Source organism: Pelophylax lessonae (genome assembly GCF_965119305.1).
Source record: "Pelophylax lessonae genome assembly, chromosome: 4".
In the NCBI taxonomy this organism is placed as follows: domain Eukaryota; kingdom Metazoa; phylum Chordata; class Amphibia; order Anura; family Ranidae; genus Pelophylax; species Pelophylax lessonae.
This window is the reverse complement of record NC_138771.1, coordinates 244,005,952-244,019,044: the sequence shown is the minus strand read 5'-3', so window position 1 is coordinate 244,019,044 and position 13,093 is coordinate 244,005,952. Positions and strand designations below refer to the sequence as shown.

Sequence of the window (13,093 nt, the reverse complement as noted above, 5' to 3'; positions counted from 1 at the left end):
CTGGCCGGGCCCCCCCTTCCCGGCCGGGACCTCGACCACGTCCGAAGTGCCCAGCAGCTCAGTCCGCCCCTGGTGATGGAAGTACAAATATGCACGCTGTTCAGTCTACTAAACTATATGACATTCCGTTCTGCCACTCATGATTCAACATCTGTCACACTGCACACTCCTTCCTGTTGCAACTTTTCACAGCACCTGCGAACGAATGTGAGGGGCTTTCGGTTCATTCACAAACTGAAGCACGGTAAACTGTGTTTACCATGCTTCAGTTATTAATGAACACAGGAGCAATCCATACCAATCACTCATTATGTTCAGAAAAGGAAAAGGCCAGTAAATATTTACCAGCCCCTTCCTCTGCCCACTCCATCTTGAAACATCCCCCATATCAGCTGGCGCGAGAAGCGAGGAGAGAAGCTGGTAGCGCTATGGTGGTGTTGTGGAAAGAGGGGTCTTGAGCAGCAGGGGGAATCTGCGCTGCACGGTGGTGATTAGGGTGTGCACGGCATTGCTTTCACATTATAAGATGCTTACTTTTATTTTTGTTAGTGTGCAAAATTGAGAATTGGAGATTGAATCAAATGAAGAGCTCCAGGTGGTTAATTTCACGGTTTCTCAGTTACTTGAGGGTAAGATCTCAACCTCTGAGGGTACATTGTTTGCAATAAGTCAGCCAAGTCTAGGCTTGCATTGTTGGGGAGAGCAGTAAGGTACAACCTTTGTGTAGCACTGCAAAGAAAAAGAGCAGAGGCTGTGTATTTAGTGAGGAAATATGGCAGCCACAGAAAAAAAATAATAATAAAAAAATGAATAAAAATATATATATATATATATATATACATCGAAGTAAATTTTTTTTTTTTTTTTAAACATTAACACACTAGCAAACTATACATTCTTTTTAATGAATATATTCGCACTGCTGAGTTCCTCTGGAGTTCCTCTTCTCCTCCAGCTTCCAGCACATGTAGTATTGTTAAATTGACAGCACTGCAAAACAACATAGCCCAACTGATTCCTGGTATACAAGCTTCTATTCTTAGGGTCAATTTACACCAAAGCGTCAGTGTTTGAATGCACTGCCTCTGTGATCTACATGTGGGTGCCAATAAATTAACTACACCCCAAACACCGAGCACAGAACTCGGTGCATTTGTAGACACCAATTTGCTTGGTACCATGTTATATGTGCGTTTTTAAAAGTAGTGCAAGCATTACCTTTTGCACTGTCTAGTGCATTTTGCAGCCAAAACGCACCTCATGGGAATGCACGGGAATTGCCCGGTGTGATCCAACCTTTAACCTGGGTTAAGTTGTTTTAGTTTTTTCCTTCATTTGATGGGCTGGAAAAAAAAAAATGATTTACTCCTCCACACAAGCCAGGGGGAATGGAGGTATCACCCCTGCTGGGACATTGTATTCTGACAGCAGAGGCATAACTAGAATCTTCAGAGCCGCGGTACAAGAAACTATAAAGGGCCCCCCTGATCTCCAGCTGGGCCCCCCCCACAGTGGCAGAATGCCAGGACCTGTTCACAAGTGCGACTTTTGCGACCCTGGTAGTTATGCCACTGGTGTCGGTATTTTATTTTTTTTTTTTTAATATTTCTACAAATAAAAATGTATTTTACTTTTTATTTATTTTTTTACAATTTGTTTTAGGAGCCCCATTGGGGGCTTGGTGAAATATCAGGGGTCTAAACAGACTTCTGATGTTTTACCTTTTGAGACAGAGAGAGAAAATGGAGGACACAGCCCTCCATCTCTGCAGCGCAGAATGAATCAATAGACAGGAATAGCTCTGTACAGAGCGTCCTGTTCATTCAAAAACGGAAGCATAGTAAACCATTTACTATGCCTCAGTTATGAATGAACTGAGTCAGTGATTGGTACGGATCACAAACTCTATTCATTAAGTCAATCAAGGGGCTGGTTAATTACACATTGACTGGCCCCTTCCCTGTTCTGCATTCTGACCGATCCCCTGCAGCAGCTAGCGGGGAAGGGGGAAACACGGCAGCACTGCAGGGGATGAGGGTGCAGTAGGAGGTGGATAGGAGGGGCCGGGGGGGCGACATGTAGAGGAACTGATCTTTTCCATTTTCCTCCTGCACCCGCTGAATGGAGTGCATTGGTTCCTCCTATGTGCCGCCCTGGATCAGCAGCTGTTATGTAGTTCGGGGCTTCTCTGTATTATAAATGTAACCTTTGAGATAAAATTACAACCTAAAATGTAGGTGTAAATGGTGTGTGTGTGTGTGTGTGTGTGTATAACAAATCTATTGTATGTATGTGCATAAATAATATATAGGTAATATTCTTCATTTTTTTTGTTTGTGTATTTAGAACAGTCAGGCTGTGATACCAGGTTATGGCCAAATATAAAATGCATATATGTATAGATGTATAGAACTACTAACAATGTGTGTGTATGTGTATACAGTATATACTGTGTGTGTGTGTATATGTATATATGTATATATATATATATATATATATATATATATATATATATATATATATATATATATTATATATTTTTTATTTACTTTAAAAAAGCAAAAGATATTGAATGTATACAATTAATTTTGTTTTTTGTTTTTTTTTGTTTGTTTTTTTTACAGAACAGCAAAATGCTAAGAATAGAAAACCCAGAATGTTTACCCTTGAACTGTCCACAATCGCAACAAATAGTACTGAGATACAGCTGCTGTACAGTCTGCAAAGGTATATTCAGATAACAAAGCAAAATTGGGGAAAAAAAAAACATAAACATTTGCATTGTAAAAAAAAAAGTAGACTACCTAGGTTCAAATACGTGGATGGTGAACACAATCCAGTTCTTCTATAGAAGCACAAATAATTAAAAAAAAAAAAATACATAATATTTTTTATACCTAAAGTATAACGAAGAACAAAACAATTTTATTTTTAGTTTTGGATAGAATGGAGAGGGATTACAATGCTTGTCAGTTTTTATTGCGATCTGTGCCCCCATTTGAGAGATTCGCCCTCTCTATTTGTCCTGTTTACTATCATCATTTAAAGTGAAAGTAAAAGATAATCTCAAAATTTTGGGTTGTCCCCAGAAAAGTAAGAGAGGGGGAATCTTCCAATGGGAACACGGGTTCTGGTGAACTGGCGGTCCCGAAGGAATTCCCTTCATTTTCATGGATTTTCTCTCACTTCCTGTTTGGCTATGAGACGGGAATTGAAGGGAAATCTCTGCAGTGGGACATAGATGGTGAAAAAAAAATCTGACGTGTTGTAACTTTCCCTTAGTCTATCCAAAATTGAAAAAGTTTTTGTCTATAGTTCTACTTGAGAATGTTACCCCATCTTTTCATATTCCTGATATGTGTCTGTCTGTACCATGTACTTGCGTTAAGAAGTATCCTGTTCTTTTTATTTCTTCCTTTGTGTGAAACACCTTGTGATCCTGCCAGCTCCCCTGCATTTTTATTTCAAACTGACCACGCTAGACTTGACAGCACATCCATCTCAGCATAGTCTGTTTTCTGGACGTGCTGGGAGAACAGCCTGCCTGTCCTCCAATGGTAAGACTTGTGCCGACATGCCTCCCTACACAGCTAATCACTGGAAAGATGTCGTTAATCACAGTGTGCTGTTTGTCCACCTCTCCAAGCCCCTTATATTTTTTTTTTCAAGAGGGTAAAGTAATTCAAAGAAAAGTCAGTGCTAGTCACAAATTAAGCAGAAATTTTGTAATAGGGATGATCGAACAGTTCGGGTCGACCATCGGTTCGACCCAAATATTGACTGTTCGAAATTAGGCCGAATTCCGAACTTTTTGCGGAAAAAGTTTGGAATTCGGCAACCAGAACCGACCAAATCGCAATGGGACAGGAACTGGGCTTTAAAAGCCCGTGATTGGACCAGAAACATTAGTAAAAGCCAATTGAGGGGGCAGGAGGATGCTAGGAATGTGATTGGAGTGACTAGGGGGTCCAGAGGCCAATCAGTAGTGAATACGCCCCCCAGTATATGACATAGCCCGCCAAATCTCTAGCACTGTAATACAGGGGCTGTGGAAGAGAGTGGAAGCAGTTCTGTTACTCCTGCTTCAAAAGTGTCATTTAGCAATTATTAGTGTGAGGAAAGGGATATCTAGTGTAGTTAGGGTACTATTTTCCACTATAGTTAGATTCAATAATCTAGTTTCTGTAGGGAAAGTGTTAAGTGTCAGGGTGACCGTAGTGTAGTGTAGGGTGAACTGATTCTGACTGCTATGGCAGGGTGACCAAACTCTTCCATGTCAGGGTGACTGCCATAGAAAAAAGATTGTTTGTCTTAGAATTGCAGTAGAGCAGGGATAGGGCTCCGCTACTTTCACACCTGGGCATTTTTGTTGCAGGCATTTATTGGCTTTTTTGTGGACGTCTTTGGAGGCAGGCATGACATCTGAACTTCTGTGTAGGGGTATATATACACACACACATATATGTATATATATACACATACACACATATAGGTGTGAAAGTAGCGGAACCCTATGCCTGCGCTAATGAAATTATTTGCAGGCATAGGGCTCCGCTCCTATCACACCTATATGTGTGTATGTGTATATATACATATATGTGTGTGTGTATATATACCCCTATACAGAAGTTCAGATGTTATGCCTGCCTCCAAAGACGCCCAAAAAATGCCCAAAAAAACGCCTGCAACAACACACCTGGGCGTTTTTGTTGCAGGCGTTTTTTTGGGCATTTTTTGGGCGTCTTTGGAGGCAGGCATAACATCTGAACTTCTGTATAGGGGTATATATACACACACACATATATATGTATATATACACATACACACATATAGGTGTAAAAGTAGCAGAAACCTATGCCTGCGCTAATGAAATTATTTGCAGGCATGTGGCTCCGCTTGCAACAAAAACACCCAGGTGTGTTGTTGCAGGCGTTTTTTTGGGCATTTTTTGGGCGTCTTTGGAGGCAGGCATGACATCTGAACTTCTGTGTAGGGGTATATATACACATACACACATATAGGTGTGATAGGAGCGGAGCCACATACCTGCAAATAATATCATTAGCGCAGGCATAGGGTTCCGCTACTTTCACACCTATATGTGTATATGTGTATATATACCCCTACACAGAAGTTCAGATGTCATGCCTGCCTCCAAAGACGTCCACAAAAAAGCCAAATAAACGCCTGCAACAAAAACGGCCAGGTGTGAAAGTAGCGGAGCCCTATCCCTGCTCTACTGCACTTCTAAGACAAACAATCTTTTTTTTTTTTTTTCTGGTTCTGGACATGCTACAGAGCTGAAACTTCACAGCTACACTTTTAGACCCCCCCCAGACACTAAATCCAAAGAAATCTCATTTTTTTTTTTCAATCATTTTTTCAATAATTGGCTCTCTTTTAAAAACGACAATTTTTAAGAACTTTTTTTGTGTGATTAATTGTCCCTGGGGCATGACCCAGGACCCTAGGCACTTTTTAGGGGCATTTATTGGGTTTTAGGGCTTCAAAATTGTGTTTTTTGATTACCGAAGTTCGGGTCCCATTGATTTCAATGGGGTTCTGGAATCCGGACACGAACTTTCGGGAAGTTAGGGTGTTCTGGTCGAACCAAACTTTTCAAAAGTTCGATCATCCCTATTTTGTAAATGCTATGTACTAATAAGCCTAAAGGTTGACTCTCACTTTTCCAGCACAGCCCCACAGCATGGCAGGGCAAAATGCATTGTCTCCTGTGTGCCTGGTTCACATGACTATGTTGCAGTGGTGTGCGGGCACGGTTTGGCATAAAAAAGCACTGCATGCACTACTGCATTACAATGCAGTGCCTTGTGTGAAAGGACCCTTTATAATGTCTGTTAATCTGTCTGTCCATCCTATCCTAACCATCCAAATGTCTATCCTAACCATTTTCCTTTCGGACTGATACTGATTACTAATGGTCAAAGAATCAACAATAGCTCTCCAATTTTTAATCCATGAAATGCTTTCTTCTCCCCCCCCCCCCCCATTTTTTTTTTTTATTGATCTCCGGACAAAATACAGCAGTACTAATCTGAAATTACTCCTCTCATACCAGAATCTATCACAAACTGCATTGTGGAATCTAAGTCAAGATCATTTATTGCCATGGTTACTAGCCACAGTGAATAGCTGTATTATTGTGGAAATATAATGTTTTTTTATTGGCTAGGATAACACGGTAAAATTCTAAAGACTAAACCTTTACATCTATAACTTGGTGCAAAAGGTTAACATAGGAGATATGCGCCAGAATTTTTTTCTATTTAACTAGGTTGCATTCGTAAGCATGTCATACTAGGTTTAGGTATTGCAGATCAGTTTATTTCCTGCTAAGAATCTTATGATGAATGGCAGAGGAGCCTGTTGCTTAGTCCTGCTTTCCATTTCAGCACTAGTTAGGGGTGTGCTTGCCATCCAATTAGATTAGAAAATACATCCGGTATGCAGAGGCTGTTCAAAATACTGTTGGAGCTTTCTTTTGATGGTAATTGATCACCTCCGTGGTTTTTATTTTTTGCACTATAAACAAAAAAAAAAGACAATAATAGACAATACTTTCTGCTATAAAAGGCATCCAATTAAAAAAATCCTAATTTCTTCATCAATTTAGGTCAATTTGTATTCTGCTACATAATTTTAGTAAAAAAAAAAAATCCCAATAGGCGAATATTGATTGGTTTGCGCAAAAGTTATAGCGTCTACAACTATAGAATATTTTTATTTTTTTACTGGTTTTGGCAGCGATTAGCGACTTAAAGCGGGACTGCGATATTGCGGTGGACAAATCTTACAATTACACTTTTGACACACTTTGGGGTCTAGTGACACTAATAGTGATCAGTGCTAAAAAATATGCAGTATCATTGTACTAATGACAATGGCTGGGAACGGGTTAACATCAGGGGTGATCAAAGGGTTAACAGTGTGCCTAGCTTGTGTTTTACTACAGTGGGGAAGGTGCTTGTACTAGGGGAAGGCATGGATCAGTGCCCCTGCTTTGCAGAGACACATAAACTATGCCTTTGTACTCATAGAAAGGCGATCTGCCTTGTTTACATTGGCAGATAACAATGTGGCATAGAGTGTATACAACCAACACAATAAATCATATAATGATACTGAACCACACAGTGGTGATAAAAAACATAAAAAATAAATGCATCAAAAGTCCATTTAAAAAAGCAATCTCTCAAAAGAATGCATAAGTGTGATAACACACAAGGAGTCTTTTAAAGAAAGCAGTGTCTTCCAATTGGACCGATGTGAGACGACAAATCAGTGACACAAACCTGAATAAGATGGCCCCTTACCGACTGGTAACAAGAGCTAGGTGCAATGAAATATAACCTCCACTCGTGCACAAAACTTGTCTGGTGTCACCCAAGTGGTATGCATGGCTTCTTACTAGAATTCTAAAGAGGGTAGGCCTGGAACCTCTGTTGGTATATGGGTAGTGTGGACAGTATCCAAAGTCAGCTTCCTACCATAAGGTATAGGTGTCTATCCCTTCCAATGTTCTACTTTCTGTTTACTGCTGTACTATCAGGACGGCAGTAAACTGGAAGTAGAACTTCCTCTTCTCTTCCGGGATCCTGACCTGGAAGTTCTCTTCACTGGAAAAAAAAAAATATATATATATATATATATATATATATATATTATTTTTTTTAGTGTGTTTCACATATTGCATGAGACTGTTTGCCAATGTTACCATCGGAACTCAATTTTTAAGATTGATATGAATGAAGGTTTATTGGGATGACCGTGGTATACAAGAAGTAATAGTACTCTTCACTTCCGGGTCCCGCCACAGTGCTGACAGGAAGTTCTTATTATTGAGAGTATAATTATATTGTAAGTGATGGCGCGTGCTTCTGCTCCAGTCCCAGCTGACGCCTAGTAAGGAGAAACGCGTCGGGGGGAAGCCACCACGCTATCACGCCACGTGGACCGCACTGCAGGCGGCCACATTCTGCTACAGGAACCTATTGCCTTATCCATTTGATGCCATGTAAGTGCAATATGACATTTAAATAAAGTGTTTAAATAAGGGTAACACACTATTGGCCATTTTTCTTTTCCACTTTGGGGGAGCTTCGTTTGAGACAGCTATATCCAGCCTCGGTCCTTAGAGAGTGATACGCTCCTGGGAAGGGATAGACACCTATACCTTATGGTCGGAAGCTGACTTTGGATACTGTCCACACTACCCATATACTAGCAAAGGTTCCAGGCCTACCCTCTTTAGAATACTTGTAAGAAGCCACGCATACCACTTGGTTGACACCAGACCAGACAAGTTTTGTGCACGAGTGGAGGTTATATTTCATTGCACCTAGCTCTTGTTACCAGTCGGTAAGGGGCCATCTTATTTACGTTTGTGTCACTGATTTGTCATCTCACATCTGTCCAATTGGAAGACACTTCTTTCTTTAAAAGACTCTTTGTTTGTTTTCACGCTTATGCATTCTTTTGAGAGATTGCTTTTTTAAATGGACTTTTGATGCATTTATTTTTTATGTTTTTTATCACCACTGTGTGGTTCAGTATCATTATATGATTTATTGTGTTGGTTGTATAAACTCTATGCCACATTTTAAGCGCACTATTTCATCTTTTCACTGTTATTTTCACCTTTACTAGTGCAGCTGCATCTAATTTTGGTTAGCGCACCCTTATTCATCTTTACATTGGCAGATTGCCATTCTGCCACTGAAGCATCAGCGAATATTGAGTCCGCTATACCTGCCGATATGCTCTTGCTGTGTATATTCAGTTGCAGTGGGGGGTGTGCGCCCCAGACCCGGAAGTGCAGGATCACGTGATCCTGCGCAGCAGAGCTGTCTTGCTGCGTATATGTGAATTGTACGGTCAGAAAGTGGTTAAGGTTTCTGTGACAGTGTCTGTATTTGTTCACACATTCTGTCCACACCTACCAGGTAGAGGAAGTTTCACCAGAATTCTTCATGGAATGTCTCCTTTATGAATGCTCACTCATGGGAAGCAAAGAAACATCATTCTGTCCTTTTTTTTTTTTTTTTTCAGTCCTTGTTTTGCCTTTTCTTCTCTTTTCTGTAAGCATACTTTAATGTACTAAACAAATGTATTGGTTTGGGACATGGCTTAAAGAGGAGCTTCAGTCAGATGTGTCAAAATGTAAAGTCAGTAGCTAGAAACATTGTAGCTGCTGACTTTTAATAAACAGACACTTACCTGTCCAAAAATCCAGAATGTTCTTTGGGTCCCTGCTGCCGTCCTCTAAACTGTGGGCAACAGGCTGTGACTGCGTATGGCTTCACACCCGTCTGCTCCCTGCCCATGCGCAAGCCGCTCTGCACTTTGTGACATGTCCCAGAAGACTGAGGGCAGGGAGGAGCTCCGATGATCTGAGAGGAAGTGGGAGCTGGTACCTGTAAAACTAGGTATCTTCCCCCCCCCCCAAAAAAAAATCCAGGATGAGGAAAAGCAGGACTTACCTTTTGGGTGAAGTTCCACTTTAATCACACAGACAGTACTTAAAAGCGTACTTTGGATGGTAGAATGCAATCACTGTTGACTTAAGGTAAAGTACATCGGGGGGGAGTTTGTCACATTTAAAGAAGCCAGAATCTGGAGCAGTTGTGCATGGCAACCATTCAGCTTCCATCTACATCTTGTTCATTTAATCTTTAAAATGAAAGAAGCTGATTGGTGGCCATTCACAACTGCCTCAGATTCCAGATGCTCCAGATTTGATTTATACCCCCTTAGTGAATTTTCAAAAGCACATAATTTAAATGGGTAGTGTATTTTTAATGCAACTCGTTTAATTTTTACTTTTTCTTGCATGTTTTAATATTTTAGTAAAGAAGTATAGCCAAAGCTTTTTTTGGCTGCACTTCCCCTATGGATCACAGCAGTGCAGTTCGTTCTGCACGAATGTGACCCATTTCCAGCTGACAGCAGGCTGAAAGCTGGTCCAGGCTCTGAAATAATCCTGGTCTGCGAGTCTAAGCCAGCCACTCCTGCCTCCTCCACAGACCAGAACTCCAGTGAGCACTGGAGGGGCAGAGGAGAATGCCATTGACTGACAGTCACAAGATCTGTGAAGCCTGAAGACCAAGAACTGAGTGATTAAAAAAAAAAAAAAAATTCAGCCGCAGAGCTCTTCCTTCTTCCTGTTTCCATGTAATCTGGAATTGTAGTTTAGAGGCCTGATCTATAATAAAATATCAGTGCAGCACTAATGCATAAAATATGAAAAAAATAAATAACAAATGCAAAGGATAGTTCAAGGAAGACACACAACAGTCCCAATGGGTGATGAGTGGTGCTTAGGAGTAGATAACTTGTAGGCAACACAGTGCCAAAATCCTCCACCACAGGTAGCTCATGCCGCTCACCTTATTGATAGACCCCTGAATCAACAGGTGGGTTCAAACATGCTTTTCCCCTCCGGGGTACTCAGTATAAAAAAAGGGGGTATCTCCTACACATATCCACCACAATGCAGAAGTATCCAGAGAGCTTGCAAAACCAGAAGGGACCTATCTGTCCCTCAATGGTTTCCGATCCCAAACTCCTCAGCGATAATCATTTAAGAAAGTGTGTGTGTTTTTATATATATATATATATATATATATATATATATATATATATATATATATAATGTGTGTATGAATGTGAGTTAGGGACCTTAGATTGTACGCTCCTTGAGGGCAGGGACTGATGTGAATGTGCAATGTATATGTAAAGCGTTGCGTAAATTGGCAGCACTATACAAGTACCTGAAATAAATATATATAATGAGCACCATGGGACCTTCTAAGCAGTTGTCTAGAAAACTGAAACTGAAAATAGTTGACGCTCACAAGGCTGGAGAAGGCTATAAGAAGATGGCAAAGCGTTTTCAGATGTCAATATCCTCTGTTTGGAATGTAATTAAGAAATGGCAGTCATCAGGAACAGTGGAAGTTAAAGCAAGATTTGGAAGACCAAGAAAAATATCAGACAGAACAGCTCGCAGGATTGTGATAAAAACAATTCAAAACCCACGTTTGACTGCACGATCCCTCCAGAAAGATCTGGCAGACACTGGAGTTGTGGAAAACTATTCCACTATAAAGAGATACTTGTACAAATATGGTCTTCATGGAAGAGTCATCAGAAGAAAACCTCTTCTACGTACCCAAAAAAATCAGCATTTGAACTTTGCAAATGAACATATAGACAAGCCTAATGCATTTTGGAAACAAGTTCTGTGGGCCGATGAGGTTAAAATTGAACTTTTTGGCCGGAATGAGCAAAGGTACGTTTGGAGAAGAAGGGGCACAGAATTTAATGAAAAGAACCTCTGTCCAACTGTTAAGCATGGGGGTGGATCAATCATGCTTTGGGGTTGTATTGCAGCCATTGGCACAGGGTACATCTCACGAGTAGAAGGAAAAATGGATTCAATAAAATTTCAGCAAATTTTGGATGGTAACTTGATGCCATTTGTGAAAAAGCTGAAGTTAAAGAGAGGATGGCTTCTACAAATGGATATTGATCATAAACACACCTCGAAATCCACGGGGAATTACATCAAGAGATACTTGTACAAATATGGTCTTCATGGAAGAGTCATCAGAAGAAAACCTTTTGGATGGTAACTTGATGCCATTTGTGAAAAAGCTGAAGTTAAAGAGAGGATGGCTTCTACAAATGGATATTGATCCTAAACACACCTCGAAATCCACGGGGAATTACATCAAGAGGCTTAAACTGAAGGTTTTGCCATGGCCTTCACAATCTCCTGACCTCAACATAATTGAAAATCTATAGCTAGACCTTAAAAGAGCAGTTCGTGACAGACAGCCCAGAAATCTCAAAGAACTGGAAGACTTTTGTAAGGAAGAATGGGCAAAGATATCTCAAACAAGAATTGAAAGACTCTTGGCTGGCTACAAAAAGCTTTTACAAGCTGTGATACTTGCCAAAGGGGGCAGTACAAGATAATAACTCTGCAGGATGCCCAAACTTTTGCAGACGACGTTTTTTGTTTTCTGTTATTTTGAAAGTGTAAATGATGGAAATAAAATCTAACTTTTGTTGACATATTATAAGAATGTCTAATCTATAATTTGATGCATTTTTGGAGATTTTTCCATCTTTCCTTGGCTTCTTTATGTACATTAATACAAATTTTTACCTGGGGTGCCCAAACTTTCGATCCCCACTGTATATAGATATATATATATATATACATATATATATACATAATGCTCTCTGCTAAAAAAAACTTCTCGTTTATTAGGCCCAAGAATAACATTTAACTTACAAAAATAGCACTGTGACCCAGTGCTCAGTGTACACAGCAGATCACAATACCAGTGACTAGCGCACAACTCACTCCTGGATGACTGCAGGTGCCGTCACCTGACTCCTCCCTTCCTCCGTACGCGTTACGTCCCATCGGCGCTGCACCAATATTTTATTATGGACTGTTTGGGATTTGATAATTTGACCCCGAGTGCATAGCTGCTTTATTGTTCTTTCAAGTTCTGTTTTGAGCTGTTTGGCTTTTTGTACATTTAGAGGCCTGACTCTACATGTCAATTTTTAATGCATTTCCAAATATGCCTGCACCAGAAGGGGAGGGATGGTAACAAGATCTCACTGTTGGGAAAAAAAATTAGGTAATGCTTTCTCCTCCCTTTAATTAAGAAACTAACCATCCAACCAGGACTGAGCTAAATACCCTGACGGCATCATTAATTTCATACATACTGGAAGCCGTGGTGGGTTTTAAGATCATGACTATGAAGGGGGATCAATTTCTATGCAATACAGAATGGGTTTTAACCTAATGTGGCCCCTTTACTGATTTATTTTTTTAATTTAAAGGTGACCTAACCCTTTGAGATATTAACCACACAGGCAGTATATTGTTTTCAGAGTCAGCTGACTGTAAAGCAGAACAATTGTGTAGCACTTCAAATCAGGAAGCAGAACCTAAATATAATGAGCAAAATAAACACATAAGCTTGTGAGAATGTAAGCTATCTTTTTGCATATAATCCATTTAAGTAAGTCATATCTCTGTATATTT

General features: G+C 40.2%; 1 protein-coding gene across 1 annotated transcript in view; it reads left to right on the top strand.

Moving 5' to 3' along the window:
* The window catches only part of NELL2 (neural EGFL like 2), a 450,032-nt gene that overhangs the window by 246,047 nt on the left and 190,892 nt on the right, over window positions 1-13,093 (top strand). Inside the window, exon 11 of the mRNA XM_082256070.1 lies at window positions 2,625-2,727. Coding sequence (XP_082112196.1) covers window positions 2,625-2,727 — 103 coding nt within the window. The remainder of the gene's footprint in view (window positions 1-2,624; window positions 2,728-13,093) is intronic.